Source organism: Symphalangus syndactylus, chromosome 7, assembly GCF_028878055.3.
Source record: "Symphalangus syndactylus isolate Jambi chromosome 7, NHGRI_mSymSyn1-v2.1_pri, whole genome shotgun sequence".
NCBI lineage: Eukaryota > Metazoa > Chordata > Mammalia > Primates > Hylobatidae > Symphalangus > Symphalangus syndactylus.
Window position 1 is genome coordinate 10,418,945 of NC_072429.2, and position 25,965 is coordinate 10,444,909.

The window sequence follows — 25,965 nt, forward strand, 5'->3', positions numbered from 1 at the left end:
CCCACAGCTCAGGGGCACAGGGGGAGAGGGGAGCGGGGAGGGCATGTCGCCCTCTGGCCCGTCTGGGTGTGCCTGCCTCCACAGCCCGTCGAGGGTGGGGGTGGGGGCGAACGGCCGTGGGCACGAGCTGGCTCCCACGTGGCTGCAGTCGTCGCAGCAGGGCTCCTGGGGTGGCTGCAAACGTGGGGGCGGCCCAGCCCCTGGGCTTGTCACGGGAGGAGGAGGCATGGAGGCTGGGGCTGGGGTCTTTGCCCATAGACCCCCGACCCACCGCCGCCACCACCTAATCGCGCCTAATCGTGCCGGCCTAATCGCGCCGGCCCTGGACATGGCCTGAGCCGAGCTGGGTTCCCCAGGGGCGACGTTTCTTACCAGGGTAGAGGAGCGAAGCTCGCATCCCTCCTCCTCCTCACGGCCGAGGCACGTGCCAAACCGGGCCTGGGCCCGCGGTGAGTCTCTGCTCCGTATTCCTAGCCACCATTCTCCAGGGAGGGGTGGAAGCAGAGTGGGCAGGAGAAGAGGAAAGGACATTGCTGACCCAGGGAAGCTGAAGCCCAGGCCAAATGGGAGCGACCCAGCCCATTGTCCGGATCACAAGTGCCCCTTTCTTGTCTGAGCACAATGCCCCAACTGTACTGAGTGGCATGCAGGTTGGCCGGCAGGGAGGCACGCGCCACATGGAGGTGCCTGGTCCTCCAGGGGAGCTCCTCTGGGAGGAGAATGGCCTCTGACTCAGAGGAAATGACCTCTGGCTCCCCTCCCAACCTCCCCTCAGCGGGCATCATGATGGAGAGAGAAACGGCCCTCCTGCCAGCTCTCCCAGGCCTGACTCAGCAGATACTAGCCCCGACCGCGGGCTTCAGATCCAGGATCCCAGAGACCACAACAGCCCTTGGGTTTCCTTTCCCATCCGGGGAGGCATCCTACAGGTGACTGGCATCTGGGGCATTGGAGGCCTCGGCATAAGATGCCCTTAGATGGGTGGTGCCCTGGAGGTCAGGCCTGAGTCTCCTGCAGGCAGGGGCGCCTGGGGAATTACTCACGGGTGCCTTTCATTCCCTTCCTGCTCTGTGAGACCTGTGTTGAGTGCTCTGCATCCATTATCTCCTAATTTTTTTTTTACAACAGTTGCGCAAGGTAAGTTTATTATCCCCATTTTAGAGATGAAGACTCTAAAGGGAGGCTCAGGGAGGTGAGTGACTTGCCCAAGGTCACACTACCAATAAGTGGCAGAGCTGAGGCTCCAGTGCAGGCTTCTGTGCGGGCAAAGCTCCTCTGCCTGCTAGCTAACTTCTCTTGTAACCCAGGCAGAAAAGAACTGTAGAGCCTTCTTCCTTCACTTTCCTCCAGTGAGGACTTTCCCCGTCTTTTGGGTGTTGGTACAGTTTTCCTTCTTCCAGCAAAATCAGCCACATTCTTGCTCCCCCAGATGCATTATAGGACAGGGCTAGCTTTCTCCCTCCCTTCTTCACTTCCTCCCTCCCTCCATTTTCTCCCTCTGGGTGAGACCAAGCAGCAAAGGGCTGCCTCAGTCCCCTGGGAAAACCCAAGCCCTGGTCCTCGGCTCATGGGCTCCGTGGCCTGCTCAGCTTGCAGTCTTGGCTGTGGGAGAGAAAATTTAGCAAAGATGGGTCCATGCAGTGCTGCAGCCTGTGGGTGCTCAGTCTAGCTCCAGGCATTGGAAACCCAAACGCTTCTAAGGATCAGGGGGGAAATGGAATGAGTGAGGCGGGCCAGGGAGCCGCTCAGCTCCAATCTTTGTCACTGTGTGAAATGTGGACTTGGTATGACCTGACTGTCCAATTTTCAAGATGAGCCAGAAATCCAGACCTTTATATAAAATCTCCTGGATTTGTAAATGTTGGCAATTAATCAGAATGTTTTTAAAAATGGATTGTGAACATGGATTGTTTTTAAAACATGTCTGAGAACTGTGTCCAACCTAAGGGGCCTGTGTCTGAGACCTCTGGTCCATGGGAAAGGGACAGCAGGTTTTGCTGGGCCGCCTCCAGGATGTGTCCACTGTGACACCAGGGGCTGCTTTCTGCATTTGAGCCTCTTGAGGCTGCAGGGTGATCCCTCATCAGAGGGAGTTCTGTTGTCCCCTCGGCACCCTGGTCCTACTGCGGAAGAAACTCCAGCTCAGGTATGGGAGTAGCCAGGATGGGATCACATGGCTCAGTGAGGGCAGAAGCCAAATTTGAGCTCAGGCCTACCCCTCGGCACTCTGCATGTTACCCAGGCTGCCCCCCACCAGGGTATCACCATCATGCCCATGGGGCCACCTCCCCTGGAGGGTCAGATCATTATTTCCATGCTAGCTGCGGGGATGAAGGCACAGAGAGCCACAGACTGAGGTTTCAGTGGAGGAACCTGGTCTCTGAAAACCCTGCCCTGAGGAGGCCGGAGCTGAGCGCAGCAGACACTGGCCCGAGGGAGGGCTCTCCACCTACAAGCCCACCAAGGCCTCAGTCTCTGTGGTCTTATTTGTAGTTTCCCAAGCCCCTGGGTTCCTGGCTTGGTGTCAGGGTTAGGTCATCTGCCTGCAAGCAAGGGTGCCACTCAGTACCCTGGCCTAGGCGGAGGGCGGTTCTGGCCAGTTCCAAGCCTGGCTGACTGGGAGTGGAGACAAGTCCTGTCAAGCCCTCTCTGGCCTCAGTTCCTCCGTGTTGATGTGGGAAGGGTGGAAGGGTGTTACCAGTGGCTCCCTGAAATGCCCTTCCTGCCGGGACCGAGGACTTTGTCATCACCCGGGCTTCACACCACCTGGCTATGGAGACCTGAGCTGGACCCATTCCTTGAGCCTACATCCTTGTCTGTAGAGAGAACAGCAGCCACCTCCTGAGTTTTCCTTAGATAACTAGCATAGAGACCAGTAGTGGGCCTGGCGTATGCAAGGCACACAGGACAGGCTGTCAGTCTGTCCTGTCCCCCAGCCCTCACCCCCTGCTCTGAGTTCCTGGCCCTTCCCTTGAAGACCAGCAGCTCTAGCCTCAAGTCCAGGTGTGACCCAGTGCCGCTGCTGCCCGGGATTTTCCATCCCCACCCCCCAGAGCCCTGGTGTGTGCCTCCGTACAACCTTTTCCTTTGATTCACGTAGACACATGGGTTCTCCACTTGCTTATAAACCACCCTGCCATGCGAGGGCTGGATGATGGCTTTTCTCTCAGTGACGTTTTGGTGAATGGCTGACATTTCCCAGGAATGAATTGGACACAGACCCAGCCATTGAGGTACTCCCGGTCCCACAGCTAAAAGACCAAACAGGTAACGAGCCCTTCAGCGTCTCCTTCCATAGGTGGTTCTTGAGCTACTTACTAGGTGCCAGCTGGTAAGGCTGATGGTGCTGGACCCTGGCCACCCCGGAACATCCTGGCATCACTGGGCTTCCCACCCCTGAGGGGTGAGGTGGTTCAGGCGAGCCCAAGAGGCCTTGGCAGGAGCTCATCCGGGAGGCTAGCACCTAGGTCAGTGGTTCTCAAAGTGTGCTCCCTGGCCCTGCATCTGCTGGAAATTTGTTTAAAGTGCAGACTCGGGCCCCATCCTAGACCTACTGAATCCAGCACTGGGAATGGAGCCCAGCACTGTTTTAACAGCCTCCACGTGGTTCTGACGCTTGCTTAAATTTGAGAGGCCCAGATCTAAGCCATGTTAAATGCTAGATTGGCTCCTGAGGCAGCGTAGTGCTATGAAGAGTGACTAGGCTGGGCAGGGGCACAGCACAGTGGCAAGCATGGTGATGGGGGCCAGGGGAGAGACGATGTTGGCCTGGCCAAGGCAGTGGCAGGAGGACCAAAGGAAGTGGACAAATGCCACCCTGCAGAGGATGCGGTGGACGGAAGGAATGGTAGGCTCTTTGCTGAGATAAAGGACCCAGTAGCAGATCTTTGGTGCTTTGGCGTGTAAGGCTGAAGTGTGCATAGGGCAGTGTGGGAGGTGCCCACAGCAATGCAGCCAGGCCCTGGCTCTGTGTGCCCTTGGGTGTCATTTAATCTCCTTGAGCCAAGTGTTCTCATCCGCCAAATAACAAGGCTAGCCTGCTTCGAAGAGTGATTGTGGTGCCCAGCCCTCAAGCAGGGAGCACCCTGGGGACACACACATCTCTGCGTCCTCAGCTCAGAAACCACCATCATCAGAGCTAATGTTTGTTGGCACCTCCACACCCTTTGCATGGATTAGCTTCGTCTTCACCGATGAGGAAACTGAGGCAACTTGGAGGTTAAGAAACTCACCAAGGGTCTCGCTTTTATCCCTCTGCCATGCTCCCAGTGAGTGTGTGGCCCGAGAAAACATGCAGAGCGATTTGGTTCAAAAACACTACAGATAAATCAAGATGCAACCCTAAAACATGTTCAAATAGCCTTCAAGAAAGTAAGAAAAGAGAAACAGGAAACAAACAGAACGTGAGTAATAAAATGGCAGACTTCGGTCCATGTGCAGGGCATCGCTCCTAGCACCTGAACGCGTTGGGTAGGTAGGAGGAGGCAGGTATTTGCTACTACCAGTCTGGAGCAGTGCGGGCAGTGGAGGGAGTGGCTGGAGCAGCAGGCTGCAGGTGGGCTCTGAGCCTGAAAGGCTCCCAGACAAGGGCAAGAGCTCGCATAGTAAAGGAGCAGTAAGGGGGCATGGTTTTTTCGGGAGGCTTTGCCAAGTCTGGCCTGGTCAGGTAGAGCATTTTGAAAGGTCTGAATGCACCTCTGATGTTTGTGTATTGAGCACCTATGGTCGGTTACATGAGAGTCTACTGAGCACCTGGGAGGGAGGCTTCAGACAGGATTCCAGTCCCGTGGGCCTGCTGTGACACTGCCGAGGGGACAGTGTTCAGCATCAAATCCCCACCCACTCCACCTGTGAGCGGAGCCAGGTTGGGGCCAGGGAGCTAGCTATGTGACCTTAAGCAAGAGCCTTCCTCTCTTTGGCCAAAAGTTGCCTAGTCTATAAAATGCAGCTATGATGGCACCCAGCAGGTCCTGGGCGTGGCCTGCCCTGTATGGCCTAATGCCCTACCTGCTGAGCTGGGCGCCCTCAGGGCACAGACCCTGTCTTTTGTCTCTTGCTAACCTGGAGCTGCCATTGCATCTCCCCTTCACCCTGTAGCTCTTTCTCACGCTGCTATTCCACAGCAGCGTCGGGCTGGTGATCAGGCATGCCAGGGCCCTGGTGGGAAGGGATGGGAATGCATTTTGGCTGCTAGCTGGCTTGTCTGCCCAGTGCCCCCACGGCTGCCACTTACATCTGGCTTGTCACAGAGTTTGGATTCAGATTCAGGCTAAATCCTAGCTCCTCCCCTTCTGAGCTGTGTGACCTGGGGCAAGTCATTTCCCTCTCTGAGCCTATCTCCCTGTCTACCAGATGGGCACAACCACCATGGACAAGGTGGTGTTGAAGAGAGGATTCTGCATGGTCCTTGAAAGATATTTCTAATTCAGCTAAACCCCATTACCTCCAGCCCCAGAGTTACCTTTTCTGACCCAGAGCTGTTCCTGCCTGGCAGACCAGGGGGACCTCTAGTTAGTGCCAGTTTCCTCAGAGCATTCCTGATGGCTCAGGAAAAGAATAACAGATGTAATTAACTCCCAGTGACTGGCAGCATCGTGTTTTTATCTGGGCTGCGTCACCATGGCAGCCTCATGGCAGGGTTGTCGAGGGGGCGGGCAGAGCTATGGTTCCTGCCATTGTCTGTTCTGGAACGCAGGCCCAGGAGAAGGGGACTGGCACGGGCACCAAGTGGCACGTGGCTGAAGGCAGCCATGGAGTCAGACAGGAGCCATCTGGGGAGAAGTGTGGGGTGGCCCATGGCCTGGCTTCCCCCAGCTTGGGGCTCAGGCTCCCTGTGGCTCTCGAAGCAGAGTGTGTGTGTGCCTTGGGCATGCTGAGGGTAGGGTCCGTGGGGCTCCTGGAGGAGGCCCACAAAGTAGCCCAGGCAGCATACCCCCCACCCCACTCAGGCTAGGGTTTTGTGGCCAGGCCTGGGTTCAAATTATAGTTCCACCACCTGCCATCTACACAGCCAGTTGTTCCCCCAACTCCTCGTCTGTAAAATAGGAATCATTCCAGTTACCCCAAAGGCTTTCGTTCAAACCCGTGTGTATAAGGTATTCAGGAAAGGCTCAGTTCTGTTCTGTGGGGGCGGTGAGCAGTCACCTGCCACCCTTCACTCTCAGAGTCAGGGCTCCCTCCTACCTCCCTCTTAGGGTGCACGGTTCCCCCTCTCACCCGCGGCTGTGGAGAGGAGGAAGCGGAACTAGAGATGCCCATCTGGAGTGAGTGCAGGACCAGGTGGGTACGAAAGACTAGCTTCCAACCCTCATCTAGTTTTCCTCCCTTCCGCGAGAGGGAAAGGGAGACGGCGGCCTGAAGCTAGAGGCAGAGCCAAGTGGGGCTGTGCAAGGGCAGGAGGCGGGGAAGCGGAGTTGGAGCAGGCAGGGCGCCTGGAGGAAAGGAAGAGAGAGTGGCCCACGCCCGGCGCGGCGCGCTAGGCTCAGACAAAGGCAGGGCCGGTGGCACGCAGTACTGGCACGCATTACCAGTGAGAGCCACCCGCCGGAGCCCTCCTACGCGAGCGGCGGAGACTCGAAGGGCGCGGTGCAGGGCCAGTTGTTCCGGGCTTTGGGCAGCCAGGGGCTGCCAGGCGTCTGTACAGGGCGTCAGGTGGCTGTCTGCGGGGCTCTAGGAGATGTACCACCCTTTCCCCGCCGCACAGCAACCGCGCCGAGACGTCTCTTCAGGGACCTGGTGCGCACAGGCTCCTGAAACCCTTTGGCCCCGGGACTGCGGATGGCGAATCTCTCGTACTGACTCAGAGCTGGAGTCCGGCCTTCGCGCGCCCCCTGCTGGCCCGCCTCGGCTCCCCTCGGCGCCCGGGCTCCGCGGCGGCGGCCGGGGCTCAGATCGGGGAAACCCTACCAGGGAAACCTCGAGGCGTGACGTCACCCTCCTCGGTGACGTCACCGGGCCCCCGGGGAGCGCAGGGTTCCCACGGAGGAGGCTTTCCCCGGACTGCGCAGGGCGAGGGCGGGGGCCGGGAAGTCGTTGGGGGCTGCGGCGCGCCTTCACTGCGCCCCGTGTCTGCCCCACAGGTCCCGCGCGGCCCCGGGTGAGGCACGCCCGCGCGCCCGCCGGCGCCATGGGAAGGAGCGGGCGCCGCTGCTGTCCCCCGCCGGCGCGCGCACGACTTGAGACCTGCCACGGGCAGCCCCCGGCCGCGGGTCCCCGAGTGACGCTGGCGGCACCTGAGAGTGTGGCGCGGGCCCGGGGCCACGCAGCGGAGACCAGTGTCCAGTGAAGCGGCTGAGGACCCGCCGCCCGTGCCGCCGCCATGGTGATGTCCCAGGGCACCTACACGTTCCTCACGTGCTTCGCCGGCTTCTGGCTCATCTGGGGTCTCATCGTCCTGCTCTGCTGCTTCTGCAGCTTCCTGCGCCGCCGCCTCAAACGGCGCCAGGAGGAGCGACTGCGCGAGCAGAACCTGCGCGCCCTAGAGCTGGAGCCCCTCGAACTCGAGGGCAGTCTGGCCGGGAGCCCCCCGGGCCTGGCGCCGCCGCAGCCACCACCACACCGTAGCCGCCTGGAGGCGCCGGCTCACACGCACTCGCATCCGCACGTGCACGTGCACCCGCTACTGCACCACGGGCCCGCGCAGCCGCACGCGCACGCGCACCCACATCCGCACCACCACGCGCTCCCGCACCCGCCGCCTCCGCACCTGTCGGTGCCGCCACGGCCCTGGAGCTACCCGCGCCAAGGTGAGTACCGACCTCCGCCAGGGGGCGATCCGGGCCGCCGGGAGTGGGCGGGCGTTGGAGGGCTCGCTGCTTACCCTCAGGGCTTCCACCCGCAGCCTCCGGGAGAACACGGGCGGCGGCGGGCTCGGGTTCGGGCTAGGGCTGGGGCGCGGGCGGCCCTGGCCAGGGCCTCTGCGAGAGGCTGGGAACCGGCGGCCTCACCCCCTCCGACCGCCTCCCACTCCGCAGCGGAATCGGACATGTCCAAACCACCGTGTTACGAAGAGGCGGTGCTGATGGCAGAGCCGCCGCCGCCCTACAGCGAGGTGCTCACGGACACGCGCGGCCTCTACCGCAAGATCGTCACGCCCTTCCTGAGCCGCCGCGACAGCGCGGAGAAGCAGGAACAGCCGCCTCCAAGCTACAAGCCGCTCTTCCTGGACCGGGGCTACACCTCGGCGCTGCACCTGCCCAGCGCCCCTCGGCCCGCGCCGCCCTGCCCAGCCCTCTGCCTGCAGGCCGACCGTGGCCGCCGGGTCTTCCCCAGCTGGACCGACTCAGAGCTCAGCAGCCGCGAGCCCCTGGAGCACGGAGCTTGGCGTCTGCCGGTCTCCATCCCCTTGTTCGGGAGGACTACAGCCGTATAGAGGGGCGCCCGGCGCCCCGGGCCCCACCGGCGGACTCCTAGCCTGACTGCGGGGCTTTTTAAATGCTTCCCTGGACTGCGGGGAGGGGCGGGGGGAGGGAGGGATTTCTTATCCCGTTTGTTACATTTTGAGGATAATAAAGGTGTGTGATCTGGTTTGGTACAAGCGGAGGGTGGATCCGCTGCTTTCGCCCAGGGTTCTGTGTGACCAGACAAGCCGGGGCCTTGGCGGGAAGGACCCTCAACGTGCGTTTCCGCCACAACAGAGCCTAAGGGTACAGCACTAAGTCTGAGAGCAACCCTCCTCCGGTGGTTGTAGGTTCCAGGCGGCTTCCCCTGGGAGCCTTAGCCCCTAGCACCGCCCCCCACCCCAACCCCGCCTGGCGGGCCTTGGAATTAGAGTGAGGACGCCCCCTGGTGGCAAGGAGGTGCTGCGGCCTCGGAGGTGGGAGGAGTTGGGAACCTGGGTCAGGGCAGGCGGCAGCCCGAAGGGATCTGGATTTCTTTATTAACAGACATGAGCACGACCCGTTACAGAAGTTTGTGCTTTCCAAAAAAAAAAAAAAAAAAAAAAAAACCAAAAAAAAAAACAAACAAAAAAAACAGTTACTGAACGTGGAACGTGAAAAAGGAACCCAAGCAAAGAGGAAGGAGTTGGGGAGGGGCCACCAAAGCCCCCGGGCCCCGTCCATAGCCCTGACCTGAACCGGGCCTAGGGCCTCCAGCCTGGGACCTGCCCGGCAGGAGGGGGGGGGGGTAGCCGAGGGGCCCCAGCTGGACCTGCTACTTCCTTTGGGCCAGACAGGAAGGGGTCGAAAGAAGGGCGGGGAGGGGGGTCCCAGGGAGCCAGAGCCCACGAGCCATTTATTGCCATGTTTTAAAATTCGTGCAAAATATCTGAAGCCCTGGACAGAAAATACAAAGTGATATTTTTCCAAGAAACATAAAACTAGGAAAAGAGGTGGGGGACATTTTCCCACCAGAGCTCCCCCCACACCAGGCCCCAAGCAGGGTGAGGCCTCCACCCCGGCCAGCTGAGCAGGGAGGACTAAGAGCTACAATCTGGACCAGGGAAGGAGGGGTGGAATTTGCAACAGCGTCTCAACTACCAACGGGAGGAAAACCAGTCAACTGTACAAGTCTCCTATCAACTTTTAAAAAAAAGAGAAAAGCTGTAAAAGTCAGGCCCTGTGGGTAGGGAAGCGGCCAAGTCCCCAGCTAGGGCCGGAATCCGGAGTGGGTGCCAGGCGGAGCTGCTGTGAATGCAGGCACGGCGGGCCGTCTGGCCAGAGGCCGATGCAGGTGGGCGGCCTTGGCAAGGGTAGCCTAGGGCTGGCGCCACCGCTAATCACCACCCTCGAAGCCCTCCTCCTCTTCTGGAACTGGGTCTGCATCCCAGCATGTGATGTCGATTTCTGTGGCGTTAGAAAGGGAAAGGAGTTAGGGACCTAGCAGACCCATGCTTGTGTCCCCAGCCTCTGTGAGCGATGGGGTGGCTACCCACATTCAAATCCAGCCCCCGCACCCAAATTCCTCCCCATCATCCAGCCCAATACTACCTGGAGGCTTGTTGTAGAACACAGGAGGCGGAGCCTTGGCACAGAGCTCTTCCGACTGGGCAAACTCCTCCTCCTGTGATTGACTGAAGTACCCCTCACTGGCCTGCAGGGGAAAGCATCAGGTCACTTGGCCCCACCCAGCAGAGCTGGGGCTGACCTATCAGGCCTGAGCCCGTTTCCCCAGCAACCAATGATTCCATCAGTGGTTGCCAGGGAAACACGGATGCCTGCCTTGGGAACAAAAGCAGAGCCGGCCCAGGGAGGCAGGGCAGGCGGGATGGACTTCCCCTCAAATAATGTGGGTCACAGAGAAAGGGGGTACTGGTGCAAGCATGATGAATGCAGGGCCAGCACCCTGCTCAGCCCCCACTCCCTCTCATCCCTCCCACCAGGCAGTCCCTGCCGCACCTGGGTCCCCTCCTTCTGAGTGGTCTCGCCATTGGTTAGCAGGTGCGGCTCTGGCTCCTGCTCTTGCTCCAGCTCCTCAAGGGCTGAAGGCAGAGTTGGGGTCTGGGGGGCAGCCAGGGGTTCCCCTTCCACTTCCTCTGGGTCACAGAAGGTGGCTGGCGGCTCAGGCAGCTCATCAAAGTTGAGAAGAGTGGCACAGCCTTCGCCTGCTGGCAGCAGTGGCTCTGGAGCCACCTCGTCCAGCAGGGGCACCTCTGCCAGGGTGACCTCAGTACCCGAGGGTGGCGTGGGGGCCCTGGGCTCACCCTGGAGTGTGGAGGCCCCTTCCCCGTTGCCAGGCCATAGGTCAATGAGGCTGGTGGCAGCGGGGGGTACGTTGTTGGCAACAGTGGTGTCAGCAGTGGCAGTGTCGGTTTCAATGGCGTCAGCTGCATCGTGGACCTCCATGGCGTCGGCTGTGGCAGGCTCCACGGGAGCAGCCAGGACAGCCTGCTCTGCAGACTCCATGAACATCAAGTCCTCTGCAGGGCTGCCTGGCCCCCGGGGAGGCGCCTGTGCCTGAGGGGGCTCCTCCATGGGGCCGGCCCAGGCCTGAGGGGCTGCTGCTCTGGTCTCCTCACTGTCTAGGACGGGGCTGGGCTCCTGGGTCTCTGTCACAGCACAGGCAGAGGAGATATGTAACCGGCTCCCCTTGGGGAGGATGGAGACCCTGCCCACCCACTAAGGAGTGAGGGAGCCAGGGACTTCCATGCAGGTGTCCCACTGCCCCCTTACCCAGTGACTCCAGTGACTTTAAGCCCCTTGGCAGCTCCGGGAGGAAGGCCAAGGCCAGATTCCCACTTGAGAGGGCGGGTGCTAAGCTTTAGAGAGGGCAGGTCTGACTGTACACCAGGGCTCCTCCCCACACAGCCGCCTCCAGGGCAGTGCAGTCTTGGTGATGGGTGGCCCAGATCCCCGGAGAACGGTTACCATGGCAACCTGGGGCTCCCAGCCAGGGACTGATGATGGGAGGCCTGGTGCAGGTAGCATCCCTCTCTCACCTTGGGCTGGTGGGGGTGGCGGTGGCAGTGGTGGAGGCTGCGAGGATGTGACCTCATCCAGGGCCCGCTCTATCTGCTCAGCGACAGGGGTGGAGGCGGTGCTGGAGTCAGACGGGCTCCGTGTGGGGATGGGAGTGGGCGCCATCCTCCGGTGGCTGTCCAGGTGGCTGCCTGTGGAACAAACCCCAGGTGGGTCAGTGAGGGCGGGGGAGCCAGGTGAGACAGGATTGTCCACCTTGGGGCCTGGCCAGCACCTCCTCTCTGGAATCTGGGTGGGGGCTGGGAGCTCCCCAGCACCCCCAGGGGCCAGACTCCAGCTCCAGACCCTGTAAGCTAGGCCCCTGGGGGCCAGTGCCCCATAAGGCCAGGGGTAAGAGGCAGGCAGTGCCTGCCCTGGGGACAAACACCAGAGATCAGCGGTCAGGCTGGGGCAGTGAGGGCGGGGGGCTGCTGGGAAGCGGGGCCCTCCTTACCACCCCCGCCGAGGCCTGGGGCTGCTACCTACATGGGAGGGAGGAAGAGAGGTTTGGGGTGCGGTGACAGGTGATATAGGGAAAGGGAGTCCGTGGAGGGGAGGAGGAGGAAGAGGAGGAGGAGGAAGGCCCACTGTCCGATGCCTTTATGAAAGGGCAGTACGGACGACCTGCCGAGAGAGACAGACAGAGAAAGAGACAGAGGACAAGAGAGGGTCAGTCTCCCCCACCCCTGCCCGAGGCCTCTCCCACCCCCAGGGCTGGTCCTGGATGTCCAAGCTGCCTTCAGCCAGGCGCACACTCAGCCAAGCCAGCCGCAGCCTCACAGCCAGCCTGGGAGCAGTACAGTGGGGACGGCAGCCTCACACCAGCCCCAGACACACAGCCAGCCTGGGAGCAGTACAGCAGGGACAGCCTGTGGCAGGACCCCAGCATGGGGCAAGCACACTCAGACCAGCAGACAGGGCAGGGAAGAGCTTCAGGGGAGGCGGAAGCAGCACAGTAAGAAGCGGAATGGGGACACCTGGGTGCAAGCTCCAGGAGGCTCACTCAGGCCCCGGGCAAGAGCCCAGCCCGCATGCATCCCGGCCTTCCAGGCCAGACCTAATTCACCCCAGCTGAGCTGCTCCCCGTGGCCAGCGCTGTGCCTCAGCCCATGCCAGAGCTGCCCCACAGGCCCTAGCACTCCCCACTGTTCAGCCACAAGCGACTTCACCACCATCCCCGGCCCTTCTTGGGGTCCTGCCACCTGGGAAGTGGCGGGCGGATGCACGCTGGATGAAAGGTCTCGCCTTCTCCAAGGGTTCCTTGGGCAAGGTTTCCCTTCCGAGAAAGTCCCAGAGAGGCTCAGGGCCGTAACCTGAGGAGTGGGGCCGGGTGGGGGTGAGGCCTAGGACTACCTGGTCGATGGTTGAAGGGCGAGGGCACATCACAGCTGCCCGCAGAGGCCGATGCGACTCTTTCCTGCTGCTTGAAGAACTCCCTTGGGTTGTCAGGCCGCTGGGCAATAATAGCCGCTGCCTCCTGAGGGCACGAGGAAAAGGTTGGGGCTGGGCCAGGCAAGCTGAGGTAGCCCTGTCCGCCTCACCTGGCTGGTGCCCCCAGCTCTCACCTCCACCTCCGACTCTGACTTCTTCATGTGGGTCTCTTCCTCCTCATCCCGATGGTCACCCTAGAAACCAAAGGGACAGTGTCTGGTGCACCTATCCCCACAGGGGCTTTTGGCCTTCTTTTTTACTGTATTTTATTTATTTATTTTGTTTTTAAGACAGGTACTCGCCCTGTCATCCAGGCTGGGGAGCAGTGGTGCAATCACGGGTCACTGCAGCCTCTGCCTCCTGGGCTCAAGCGATCCTCCCACCTCAGCCTCCCGAGTAGCTGGGACTACAGGTGTGCACCACCATGCCCAGCTAATTTTAATTTTTTGGTAGAGATGGGGTCTCCCTACATTGCCCAGGCTGGTCTCAAACTTCTGGGCTGAAGGGATCCTCCTGCCTTGGCCTCCCAAAGTGTTGGGATGGATTATAGTCATGAGCCACCAGTGCCTGGCCTTCTGGCCTTCTTACAGCCCCCATGCTTCTTTCGCAATCTGGCAGGAAGAGTTTCAGAGGTGGTACCTCTGCCCCGTCAAACCAAGGCACACAGCCCCTCTCTTCCCTCAAGGCCCTCAGCCACCTCATCTCTGACCTGCCAGGCCTCTGGGCACCAGGTTCACTCACTCACTTGCTCATCCCCATATCTAAGCAGGTGCCTAGGGCCATCCAGAAGTGCTCCTTGTTTTGTAGATAACTTCTCGGACCTCCTACCCCAGTGCCGGGGCCACCATGCTCCCAATGTTGCTGCCTGGACCGTGGCATCATGGTCCAGCCTTCCTCACTGCCACCTGCCTTATCTGCTCCCCATAGGCCCTGAAAGGATCTTTCTGAAATGCGGATCAGACCATGATTTTCCTGAGCTTAAAATCCCTCAGGGGTTCCCATGAGCCACAGCAAGCACTGGCTAAATATGACCCACAGATGGCTTTTGTTTTGCTGGTATGATATTTTTAAACCATGTTAATTAGTTGCCACCACTTAAAAACCAGGAACTTTCATACTGAAATCAGGGTCCCAGTTTCTCCTGAGGTGCCAGAGCCCTGGCGACATCACCTGCAAGCCCGGAGCAGCCATCACCGGGGCCTTGCCGCAGCCCCCTTAAGACAGGCGTGTGCCGCCCGCTCACGCGGGCTTTGCCTGCCCACTGCACATGTTGTTTTGGGTGGGCAGGGCCCGCGCTTGGCCTACGTCCCCCACCCCTGCCTGACCTAGCCGTCACCTCTCCAACACCACCCCCTGCCGGCCCCCACCCCAAGGCGCCCACATACTGTGAGATGTAGACATCAAGTCCTCAGCACGACGCAGGCAGTTCCCAGAACAGGCACACCCGTTTCCACCTCCAAGCCTCAGCATGGGAGACTGGCCCCCCTCCCAAATGCCTGCTCCCCACCCCGGGGCCAGGCCCTCTGGTTTCCAGCCGCAGTGTGGCCACTGCTTCCTGGGGAAGAGGTCCCTGGCTTGTTCAGGTCATTTCCTCCTCTGGGTCCCCACGGGGTGCTCCTGGCTTCCACCTCGATGACACCACATCCTAAGTTCCTGTTTCCAGAGGCACCTCCCCCTCCGTGTGAGCAACACAGGATGAGGACTGGGGTCTCCGGGTGGGTGGCCAGCACAAGGCAGGCACATGTTTGCTCAACTGCACTCACACTAAAGCTTCTCAGTCGGTGTCCCCTGCTGCTCAGGTGGCAGCTTGGGCAGGAGGGGCTGCTAAGGTGGTGAAGTCCCAGGGCCTCTCTGTTTTTGAGACTATAATCTAAAATGTTAGCTTGTCAGGGGCACTGGGAGAAGGGCCCTTCGTAGTATCCCACCTCAGGAGGGCTATCACCTCAACAATAACTTTGTGACCCCCAGAATGAAGTCTAAACTCCTCCTCTGCCCTTGCTCTCCTTTCCCAATCAAATTTCCCCCACTCCTCAGCCCACGGGGTTCCAGTCAGCCCAGGCTCTTCACCTTCCCATGAGCCTATGTCCTGCCAGCCTTTGCTGCTCTGCCCACTGCCTGCTGTAATCTCACTTGGTTCCTCTGCCTTGTTCAAAGAAAGGACCAGAGGCAGCTACCACAAAGGCTTATTTTTTTTTTTCTCTGAGACGGAGTCTCTCACCCAGGCTGGAGTGCAGTGACGAGATCTTGGCTCACAGCAAGCTCCACCTCCCAGGTTCACACCATTCTCCTGCCTCAGCCTCCCGAGTAGCTGGGACTACAGGTGCCCACCACCATGCTCAGCTAATTTCTTGTATTTTTTAGTAGAGACGGGGTTTCACCATGTTGGCCAGGATGGTCTCAATCTCCTGACCTCATGATCCGCCTGCCTTGGCCTCCCAAAGTGCTGGGATTACGGGCGTGAGCCACCACGCCCGGCCCACCACAAAGGCTTTAACTACCAACCACGTGAACAACACCGAAACAAGTAAGGCCCAGAGGGAGGAGAGAGATCAACGCACTAACCACACGGGTCAAAGCCACTGCTGTGCCTAAAGCATTTTCAGATACACGGGAGCTCCCCTGCAGGCCAGGCCAAAAGGAAACCCAGATATGGAACACAATTCGTAACAGCGGAGAGAAAGCAGACAGCTCCTTAAGCCAAGAGAAAGCATTTCACGGTGCTAAATCCCAAAGTCTCTCACACATGCCCTTCCTTAGAGGACCTGAAGTTGAAAGGGTACCACAATGATCTGCTACAATGTCCACTGTCACTCTCATGTGAAGTATACTTAAAGGGCCAGATGGGACTATAAAATAATAATAGTAAGCTCCTTCACACTTTACCTGAAATGTTGGTAACTGGTGAAAATAAATCAGCTCGGGGGTTCACAACACTATTCTGTCTACCTGCATGTGTGTATGTTTGAAATGTTAGCATAAAAATAAACTTTATCGGGGCTGGGCACAGTGCACTTTGGGAGGCCGAGGTGGGAGGATCACCTGAGGTCAGGAGTTTGAGACCCGCCTGGCCAACATGGTGAAACCCTGTCTCTACTAAAACTACAAAAATTACCCAGGAGTGGTGGCAGGCGCCAGTAATCCCAGCTACTAGGGAGGCTGAGGCAGGAGAATCACTTGAACCCAGGAGGCAGAGGTTGCAGTAAGCTGAGATGGCGCCATTGCACTCTAGCCTGGGGGACAAGAGTGAGACTTCATCTCAAAACAATAAAAAAATAAACAAATAAAAATAAATAAATAAATAAACTTTATCGGGCAGGGCACAGTGGCTCACGCCTGTAATTCCAGGACTTCGGGAGGCTGAGACAGGCAGATCACGAGGTCAGGAGTTCGAGACCAGCCTGACCAACACGGTGAAACCCTGTCTCTACTAAAAATACAAAAATCAGCTGGGCATAGTGGTGCACACCTGTAATCCCAGCTACTCAGGAGGCTGAGGCAAGAGAATCGCTTGAACCCAGGAGGCAGAGGTTGCAGTGAGCTGAAATCGTGCCACTGCACTCCAGCCTGGGTGACAGGGCAAGACTCTGTCTCAAAAAAATAAATAAATAAATAAATAAACAAACAAACTTGGCTGGGCGCAGTGGCTCACGCCTGTAATTCCAGCACTTTGGGAGGCTGAGGAGGGCGGATCATGAGATCAAGAGATCGAGACCATCCTGGCCAACATGGTGAAACCCCGTCTCTACTAAAAATACAAAAAAAAAAAATAAGAAAGAAAGAATAAACTTTATCCGCTGGGTGCGGTGGCTCATGCCTGTAATCCCAGCACTTTGTGAGGCCAAGGCGGGTGGATCACCTGAGGTCAGGAGTTCGAAATCAGCTTGGCCAACATGGTGAAACCCCATCTCTACTAAAAATACAAAAATTAGCCAGGCGTGGTGGTGGGCGCCTGTAATCCCAGCTACTTGGAAGGCTGAGGCAGGAAAATCACTTAAACCTGGGAGGCAGGCCGGGTGCAGTGGCTCACGCCTGTAATCCCACCACTTCGGGTGGCCAAGGTCAGGAGATCGAGACCACCCCGGCTAACACGGTGAAACCCCGTCTCTACTAAAAATACAAAAAATTAGCCGGGCGTGGTGGCGGGCGTCTGTAGTCCCAGCTACTTGGAGGCTGAGGCAGGAGAATGGCGTGAACCCGGGAGGTGGAGCTTGCAGTGAGCTGAGATGGCGCCACTGCACTCCAGCCTGGGCGACAGAGCGAGACTCTGTCTCAAAAAAACAAAACAAAACAAAAAAATTAAAAAAAATTAAAAAATTTTAAAAAACCTCACTCTGAAAGGATAAACAAAATGTGGTATATCCATACAATGGAATATGATTCAGCCTTCAAAAAGAAGGAAATTCTGACGCATGCTACAACATGGATGAATCTCAAGGACATCATGCTAAGTGAAATAAGCTACATGAAAAAGGACAAACACTGTGTGATTCCACTGATAGGCGGTCTCCAGAGTAGTCAGCTACATAGAGACAGAAAGTGGAATGGTGGTTGCCAGGAGCTGGCAAGTGGGGAAGAGCAGAATTTGTGTTTAATGGACAGTGGTGGTGGTTATCCAACAATGTGAATGAATTTAATGCCACTTAATGAAATGCAGATTTTAAAATGACTGAAATGGTACATTTTATGTATTTTGCCACAGTTAAATACATGTGGCCGGGCGCGGTGGCTCACGTCTGTAATCCCAGCACTTTGGGAGGCCGAGGCGGGCAGATCAACTGAGGTCAGGAGTCCAAGACCAGCCTTGGCCAACATGGTGAAACCCCGTCTCTACAAAAACACAAAAATTAGCTGGGCAAGGGCCGGGTGCGGTGGCTCACGCTTGTAATCCCAGTACTTTGGGAGGCCGAGGCGGGCGGATCACGAGGTCAGGAGATCGAGACCACGATGAAACCCCGTCTCTACTAAAAATACAAAAAATTAGCCGGGCGTGGTGGTGGGCGCCTGTAGTCACAGCTACTCGGAGAGGCTGAGGCAGGAGAATGGCGTGAACCCGGGAGACGGAGCTTGCAGTGAGCCGAGATTGTGCCACTGCACTCCAGCCTGGGTGACAGAGCGAGACTCTTTCTCAAAAAAAAAAAAAAAAAAAAAAAAAAAAAAAAAAAATTAGCTGGGCATGATGGTGCGCGCCTGTAATCCCAGCTACTCAGGAAGCTGAGGCGGGAGAACCGCTTGAACCTGGGAGATGGAGGTTGCAGTGAGCCAAGATCACGCCATTGCATTCCAGCCTGGGCGACAGAGCGAGACTCCATCTCAAAAAAAAAAAAAAATACATGAATCGGCTTATGAAGAAAAGATCTTACCCAGCTCGTTCTCCACCATGTTCTGTATGTGGCAGGTGGCAGGTGGCAGGTGGCAGTGTGTGTTGAATGAATGACTGAGGCTGGAGCTTACCAGACACACATCATCCCCACCCCATCCAAGGGCAGATGTGACTGGAGTGACTTAATGTTGCTGCCTGCAGGACTGTCTTGCCTCCTCTCTCTCAGCCTCCTGTGGGTGACTCTGGAGCCCGTTTGAGTTCCCACAGCCCTGCATCTGCCCATCACAGTCTCAATCCAGATGAGTATCAACCCACCTCCCTTCCTGAACTGAGCCATGCTCAGTCCTGAATGACATTAGCTATTTCCAAAATACTAAATTCAAAGCATGAAGATGTGACTCTGCTGTGATTCTCAGGGACCAATCCACAGGACCTACGGGCCATTCCCAATGTGTGGAGATTCAGACAGTACCCCTGGAACAAAGGGGCTGCTCCCAAGGAGATGCTGCACACTGGCTACAGATGCTCAGCACTGGCCCAGGCTCACCCATGCCGCCTGCCTCACTCCTGTGGCGGGCCTGGAGGCCCCTCAGAGTGCAGGAACAGTATCTAATCTGCTGAGAGCCCCCAGGGGAGGGGAGGGGGAGTCTGGTCAGTGAGGGTCTGGGTCTAGATGGATTTTCTCTACCAATCTAGAGCACAAGCTTCTCCAAAGTAGTCTTTTTCCACGGCCAGAGCCCCACGTGATGAGGTGCTAGGCCTGATGCTCCATGGCACCCTGTGCCCATGCAGCTCCCCAGAACAGCCACCACTGTCCCTGAGCCACTGATCTCCCCACAAGGCCCAGGAACACAGGGACCATTCTCACTTCCCTGACCCAGAGACCAGGAGCCTTGGCAAAGAACTTACAAAGATAGACTGCTCCTTCAACCGCCTCTTGGCCTCTTCCGCTTCTAAAGTCTGCTGTTTCCTCCTGGAACGATAAGCAGCCAGCACCCATCAGGGTGCGCCCGGGGGCCCCTGGAGCGCTCCGGGCGGGCGGGCTCACCTGTGCTCCTCGATCTGCTGCTCCCGCTCCCGGTAGCGCCGCTCACGCTCCTCTTGCTCCTGCCGCTCCTGCTCCATCCGCTCCTGCTCGAACCTGAGCCTCTCATCTAGGGCCTTCTTCCGTTCCTCCTCCTTCCGCAGCTCTTCCTCCTTCTGCGAGTCCCGGTGCGAACAAGGGTAGGCCCTGAGCCTGGGCGCCTGGACCCTGCCCCTCCAGCCCCTCCCTAAACCAGGGCTGGGGGCGGGGCACCTGGCATGGGCCATGCCACTGTAGTGAGGGACTCAGACCTGCCCCATGGGGTCCATGAGGGGCGGCTCAGCCAGGCCAGGCTCAGGGTTCCATACCTTGGCCTGCTCCCAGAACTGCTCTCGGTTAATCCGCTTCATTTCCACAGCTGCATCCGTCTTCTGGTAGGTGGTGCCCTGCAGTGTCAAAGGACCCAGCATAAGCAGGCTGAATGCCCCAGGAGCCCCCGACACCTAAAGGGTGAGGGCTAAGAGGGACCGGGCAGGCCAGACTCGGGCACCAGGCCACGCAGGCAGAGCCCACGGGTGCCAAACACACACTAACCACGGGCTCTGCGTTCTCATCCTCTCGCAGCCGCAGTCGGTGCAGCACAGGGCTGGAGAGCCGCGCCAGCCCGTTAGAGAGCCGCTGCCCGATGGCACCCGCGTCTATGTCTTCCACGCTGCTGGCGTTCACGATCACGTCGACGCCCTTCCGCAAGAAGACAGCAGTGCTCAAGCGGCACCATCCTCCCGCCATCACCACCCCAGCACGCAGACCCTGGTGGCTGTCCCCACCCCCAAGAGCCCTGGCCCCTGACACACACCTGGAAGAACTCAGCCACCTTAGCCACGTGGCTGGCACAAGCGCACTTGCGGGCATCAGGCACATCCTCGCCCACCTGCAAAGTACCCAGCAAAGAGGGGGTCAGGAAAGGACAAGGGAGGCCCTACATGATAGGGTGCATCTTCTCTGGGGCTGGTGGGGTTCCCTCTCCACGGGTGTCAGAGGGCCGACAGGGAGGGCGACTGCTCTGGGCCCTCAGTCCCCTTCCCCAGCCCTGGCCGCATACCCAGTTGATGAGCACGTATTTTGGCAGAGCAGCTTGGGAGTCCTTGACACTGCAGAAGCCGTACATCACCTTCTGGTTCTCAAAGTGTCCCGAAAGCTCCTGCAAGCCCCCTTCTAGGGTAATCAGGAGAGTGTCAGGTCTCTCTGCCTCCTAAACCCTTCCCAAAAAGAGCCTGGAACTCAAAGCAAAGACTTCTCCAGGCCTCCACAGGCACACCCAGGGGTCTTCTGGCCTCTGGGATCTGTGGGTCCCAGTTTTGTGTTGGTATGTGTGCGGGTGGCGGTGCACAGGGATGTAGCTTTGCCTATGACTCCTGCAGGGCCTGGTTTGGGGTAGGACTGAGGAAGTGTTTGTTCTTCACACTCAGGTCTCATTCTTCACACATCATCATGTCTCACCAGGTGCCAATGCCCAGAGGCACAATCAAGCTTTCTAGCTCTGGGGAAGGCGGTGAATAGGGCCCTTCCCCCAAAGCGTCCCAGCTGTGTGGCTTCAGGTAAGTCACTTTCCCTGTTGGAGGCTCAGCCTCAGAAGTCCAACATTCAACAAGGCTCCGAGACTCCTCCCCACCCTGAGGACACAGGGATGACTGGAGGAAGGACACGACACCCGCCAGATCCAGACAAGTGTGGGGCTGCAGGGTGCAGGCAGGGAGGTGGCCTACAGCCAGGTGGGTGGGGAAGAAAACGACTGGGAGGAGGGGGTGGAGAGGAAGGCGAAGGAATGGCTGGAATTCCTACCTCCTGATGCTGCAAACTTGAGGTCATCGGAGCCATCCTCGTATGTGTACAGAGCCCTGGGGAGAGGGAGGGGTGGCTGTCAAACTGTCAGGGCCCAGGCCGCCAATTCTGGGTGGGGACGGCTCTGGGGAGGGAGAGGGACATGGAGGGGGTAGGACAGGAACGGGGAGGGCTCCTGCTGTAGCCATGACAACAGGGCCAGGCGGGAGCCCAGCAGGATGCCGCTGGAGGCCGGGGTCAGGTGGGGCGCAGGCAGTGAGGGGAGAAATTGCTGGCTGGTGCGCAGCATCGCGGCCCTGGCCCTGGCAGCCTACAACCCAGAGCAGCGGGTGTGTGATGGAGATTCCAAGGCGACGGTTCCTTGGTTACCGTTCCCTGGCTACCACGATCCTCATCCCCCATTGGCTAGTGCCAGGAACTTACCTGGCACGTGCCTTGGTCCCCGCTGCCCCTCCCCCGGGGAGGAAGGAGGAGAAGAGAGAACCTGGTGCTCCCACAGCTCTGGGCATCCCCCGGTAACCATGGCAACCCTGCAATTGGCACACGACTGGCCCACCCCAACTGCATTCTCCTTGAACACAAAGGACCCTGGGGACCCGCCCTCCGCCTCAATCTCCGCCTCTCTGAAATGGGGATGAGGTCACTGCAGTCACTCTCGCCCAGACTCTGGCCCCGGGGTGGCCATGCGTGAGCTCCAGGCCTTCTAGCCCCTAGGCTGCCTCAGTCCTGGCTGAGGCTTCCTGAGACTGCTGGCCTTTCCTTCTGCCTGAGCTCTAACAGAAAGCTGACCTGGCGGCCTTCCTCCTTCCTCCTCCTCCCTAGCTTTGTGTGCCCTGGCTCCTTTTGATAGGCTGTGGTGACAGAGCATCCATTTCACGGAAGCGAAGGCAGAGATGCCTCCTCCATCACCCCATGCAGGCCCAGGCTGAGGACCCTCTGGGAGGGAGGAGAGCCGGGACCTAGGAGGAAGGGCCTTGTCCCTGAGGTTTGAAAGGGCTCAACCCCTTCTCCAAACTCCTATTCCCCAGGTGCCAAGGCAGGAGGCTGGGGCTGTGAGGAGGGGAGGCAGAAAGGGAGGGCAAGGGGGAAGAGAAAGAGAAGGGGAGAAGCAGAGAGAGAAACAGGGAGAGGAGGAAGAAGAGAAAGGACAGAAGTGAAGGGACGAAGGAAATGAAGGCGGGAGGGATGGAGGGGACATCTCAGGAGGTTGTGGCCAGGGCCAAATGGCCTCAGCCCCTCCCCTTCCTGGATTCCCGGCTTCCTACCTCCAGGAAGGAACACAGGTGGGCTGTGGGGCTGGGAGCTCCTGGTCCAACTGTTACCCCCAGCCCCAGCCTGGCCCTGACAGATGCTTCCAACACAGCTGGCCCAGCACCTGTCCTGCTGCCCTAACCCACCACGGGAACAAAGGGCCCTGGGAGAAGCAGGCTCTGTCCCTCTCCATGCACCGATGAGAAACTAATGCAGAGCCCAGGGACCCTAGTTCCTAGAGACTGCTCTAGACATCAAGCCTCCCTCTGAGAGGACCTGTCTTGGCCTGCCCAGGCTCCCTGGGGCGCCTTCCATCTTCAGCCCCTGGCTACCCACCTCCGGCCACCTTTTCCTGCTCCAGCCACAGCCCTCCCCCAGCAGAAACCATACCCCAGTTCAAACCCTCCAGCCTGCCTTTCCATTGAACCGCCCTGTCCACACCACACACTTGGGACACACTGGATGGCCCCCTGACCCAAGCAGGGTTCTGGACAGGGCTCACCCTGGAGCCTCTGCCTATGTGGTTCTCTTCACATGGAAGGCAAGACCTGCTCCCCTACCCCACGCTTATTCCCAGTGGAATCCTTCCGTTCTTCAGAGCCCAGTGCTGGCCCCCAGCAGCCTCCCCTGAGCTGCCCCTCCCAGAGCACCCACCACATCCCAGCAGGAATACAAAGACCAGTGCTTCTCAAACACATCAGAGGCACCCCGAGCCTGGTGGTGCACCAGGTGGAAGCTGGTGAAACCACAGGGAATCAGGATGGGGTAGGCGACCAGGCACCTACACATCTCACCAGCTCCAACTCCTGGAGACAGACACCGCCTCCAACTGTAAGCCTCGTGAAGGCAGGAACGCTGACTCAGTCGATCAGCACATCCTGCTCTCTGGGTCCTGGGGTCCAGCACACCATATACCAGAAGTACGTGTGATACTGACACCAACTTAAAAGCCACCTAGCCAGATAAACTGAACTAGCGTGAGGTGGGAGCTGGAATGTGGCAGTTCCAGAGACCCGGGGGTGAGCTGGAGTGGGGGGTGAGCTGGGGTCGGGGGTTGAGGGCAGGTGGACCCTGCAGGACCATCACTCTCAGGATGGTGGTGCTAGAAAGGCCTTCAGTATCGAGGTAGGCCTGGGCCCAATCCCTTTTCTTTCCAAGAGGACCAGGAACTTGTGTATGACCACAATGAGTCATATCACAACCAGGACAACAGTGGCCCTTCCCACCATACAACCTCATTTCCTGGGTCCCCTGCTCCCTGCGCCAGAGTAGTGGTGCACTTCAGAGGCCCTGCCACCTAGGAATGAACTCCCCCCAACCACCCCTCCCCATTGGAGGCAAGGTAAGGGTGGGGGGGCAGACAGCAATTTACCCAAGACACCCCTCCCTCTGGACCTATGCGCAGGGTCTGCCTCTGAGTCTTCAGACCTCACTGCACCCCTGGTTCCATGCTGGGCACTGGGGTATTCATATTCTCTTGTGTAGAAAGTGATCCTCACAGCCCTTTTTCAAAATGTTATCTGGGCCCTTAGTGAACGAATGTGTGCATGTGCGAGGGTACATGTGTGCATCTGTGTGTGTCCCACACACAACCCAGATGGGGGCTGACGCACACCAGTGATGAATAACTCGCTTTGGCCACATGGATGCTGCTGGGGTTGGGGGGGGGGCAGGCCTCTTTTGAGCAGGATGTGGGGCAACAGGGGTTGTGTGGCCCTGGCAATAGGTCACCAGAGCTCTGCTTTTAGGAGAAAATGGGGTGCTGGTAGACAACACCTCTCCAGACTGGAGGGCAAAGGAGGTGTTCTGGGGTGAGCTGTGCCTCTCCCCAGGCGGGGCCTTATCCCAAAGCCAGCTCCTTCACCAGGCCAAGCCGGCCACTTGCCCAGAGCTCCTCCCATGATCTCAGCCTCCCTGGGGCAGGGCTGGGACAATGGGTGGGCCGCCTGCCTGCTGAGCCTGTGCCGGCCTCTCCTGTGACTGACCTGCAGGACACGAGAGCTTGTCTCTCGCGTCCATCCCTCCAGGCCTGGCTGCTGGCCAGTGCTGCAGTACCATGCCATGGATGCCCAGCCATCTCATCCTCTCCTCCAGGAGCCCCCAGGTCAGAGTCCCCACCTGGCTGCCCTCCCAGTGTGCGGGTGAGGCCAGCCCAAGCGGGGTCCCTCAGACCCGCCCTCCTCTTTGCCTCAGTTTTCTCAAGAAGAACCTGTTCCCATCTGCCAGCAGGAAGAGGAGGCCTAAGAACCAGATGGGCGCCTTCCCTAGGAGAAGAGTATTACGGGGGGGAAAAGGATTCCAGGATGGGGCAGTGAGGAACCCCTCGGTTTCCTTTTTCTGCCACCCTGGGCCGCCAGCCCCAGAGCAGGTGGTCCATCCCCTCCCCCAGCTCAGGGTGAGACAACAGCTGGGGGGCGGGGTGAGGGGCGGCCCAGCTCCTCCCCCATCAGGGAACGAGTGCCCCTTGCTAGGGGCCCGTGGATCTGTTCACCACTTCAGCCCTCTTCGGGGGCTCCCTCCACACTTGTTCTCCAGAGGGCTTCCTCCCAGGGACCTCAGCTGGCCCCTTAGGCAGCTCGGTGTCCCCCAGCCCAGCTGCCTAGTCCCCGCAGTCCCCTTCAGGTAGGGGAGGAGAGCTCACCCCTGCCTCCTCCGCGACCCGCGGCGGTAAGGGAGTCACTTCGCGGTCGCCATGTGGCAGCAAACATCCTTCCACCTCACTCCAGCCCAGGTTTTGGGGGGAGTGCGGCCCACTCCGAGAGGCCCCCGGTGGGCGGGGCGCCCGGCCCCCAGCCCGCTCCGCTCCTCCCCCGCCCTCGCTTTCCTTTGTGCTGTGGCCGGGCCGGGCTGAGCGGGCAGGCTGCGCTGGCTCCGCTAGCTCGGTCTCCGCCCTGTCCCCGCCCGGACCTCGCCCGCTCGAAGGTGGCGAAGGTGCCCTTGGCCGCCCGTGAACACCTGTCCCCCGGGCCCGGGGGGTAGGGTGGGGGATGGGCTCCCGCAGGGCCACGCGGCCCCGGGCCCCACATCGGGACCCCGCGCCTCCGGGCCGCGTCCGGCCGCGGCTCCCATCGCGCGCCTGGGGCCGCCTCCGGGCGCTCGGGGCCCGGTAGTGCCCCGCCTGGCCCGCCGGCCCCTCCCCCGGCGCGCACAAAGGCAGCCCCTCCCGGCCCTCCCGGCCCGCTGCACCATTTCGGGGTCCCCCTCCCTTCCTGGCGGCGGGGCGGCGGGGCGGGAGAGAAACAAAGGCGCGGCGGCGGCGCGGGGACAAAGGGGCCGGGGGCGGGGGCGGGGGCGGGGGGCTCACCAGTCGGCCGCGCTCTCCTCTCGGATCACCTCCTCGTAAGCCGCCAGCAGCTCCAGGCGGTGGCCGCTGAAGCTGACGCCGGCCATGCTTCGGGCCGGACCGGGCCGAACGGACAGACGCGCGGACGGACGGGCGGACGGAGGAGGAGGGAGGGAAAGAGGGAGTCGCCGCCGCCGCCTCGGAGCCTCTGCAGCGTCGCGAGCCGAGCGAGCCAGCGGCCGGGGGAGGGGAGCCGGCCGGCGGGGGGCGGGGGGCGCTGGCTCCGCCCGGCTCGCTCCCTCCGCTCGCTCGGTCCTAGCGCCGCCCTGGCCCGGCCCAGGGGGAGGCCCGCCCCCCCCTTCCCGGCCTGCCCCGGGCGCCCCCGCGCCCCTCACCCGCCGCCCTTGCGCGCCGCTCC

General features: G+C 59.7%; 2 protein-coding genes and 1 long non-coding RNA gene across 12 annotated transcripts in view; 1 reads left to right on the forward strand and 2 right to left on the reverse strand.

Moving 5' to 3' along the window:
* Positions 1-465, reverse strand: part of LOC134737095 (uncharacterized) — an 8,110-nt gene extending 7,645 nt beyond the window's left edge. Inside the window, exon 1 of the long non-coding RNA XR_010121658.1 lies at positions 373-465. This is a non-coding gene — a long non-coding RNA (uncharacterized lncRNA). The remainder of the gene's footprint in view (positions 1-372) is intronic.
* PRR7 (proline rich 7, synaptic) overlaps positions 1-8,536 on the forward strand; it is a 9,834-nt gene extending 1,298 nt beyond the window's left edge. For 2 of the 5 annotated variants that reach the window (XM_055285164.2, XM_055285162.2), the window contains exons 2-3: positions 7,080-7,745; positions 7,974-8,536. In XM_055285164.2, the coding sequence (XP_055141139.1) occupies positions 7,319-7,745; positions 7,974-8,371 (825 nt within the window). In that variant the 5' untranslated portion in view covers positions 7,080-7,318 and the 3' untranslated portion in view covers positions 8,372-8,536. Of the gene's footprint in view, positions 1-84; positions 450-735; positions 3,268-6,194; positions 6,280-7,079; positions 7,746-7,973 lie in introns of those variants that run through there. The other 3 variants (XM_063642562.1, XM_063642563.1, XM_055285163.2) reach the window with 3 other exon arrangements.
* A 670-nt stretch (positions 8,537-9,206) lies between these two features.
* Positions 9,207-25,870, reverse strand: DBN1 (drebrin 1). 6 transcript variants are annotated; one of them, XM_055285151.2, is made up of 16 exons: positions 24,906-24,971; positions 24,250-24,528; positions 21,014-21,069; positions 20,274-20,386; positions 20,028-20,102; positions 19,766-19,912; positions 19,540-19,617; positions 19,196-19,347; positions 19,057-19,120; positions 12,962-13,021; positions 12,750-12,873; positions 11,883-12,020; positions 11,378-11,548; positions 10,338-10,987; positions 9,930-10,032; positions 9,207-9,785 (listed from the first exon to the last, which is right to left on the reverse strand). In XM_055285151.2, the coding sequence occupies exons 2-16, from the start codon at positions 24,339-24,341 to the stop codon at positions 9,715-9,717; spliced, it is 2,094 nt and encodes a 697-aa protein (XP_055141126.1). In that variant the 5' UTR covers positions 24,342-24,528; positions 24,906-24,971; the 3' UTR covers positions 9,207-9,714. The 6 variants fall into 6 exon arrangements, with proteins under 6 accessions (XP_055141126.1, XP_055141128.1, XP_055141127.1 ...); XM_055285153.2 differs by lacking the exons at positions 24,250-24,528; positions 24,906-24,971 and adding an exon at positions 25,569-25,818 and having other exon boundaries at positions 20,274-20,383; XM_055285152.2 differs by lacking the exons at positions 24,250-24,528; positions 24,906-24,971 and adding an exon at positions 25,569-25,817.
* Positions 25,871-25,965: the final 95 nt, after the last annotated feature.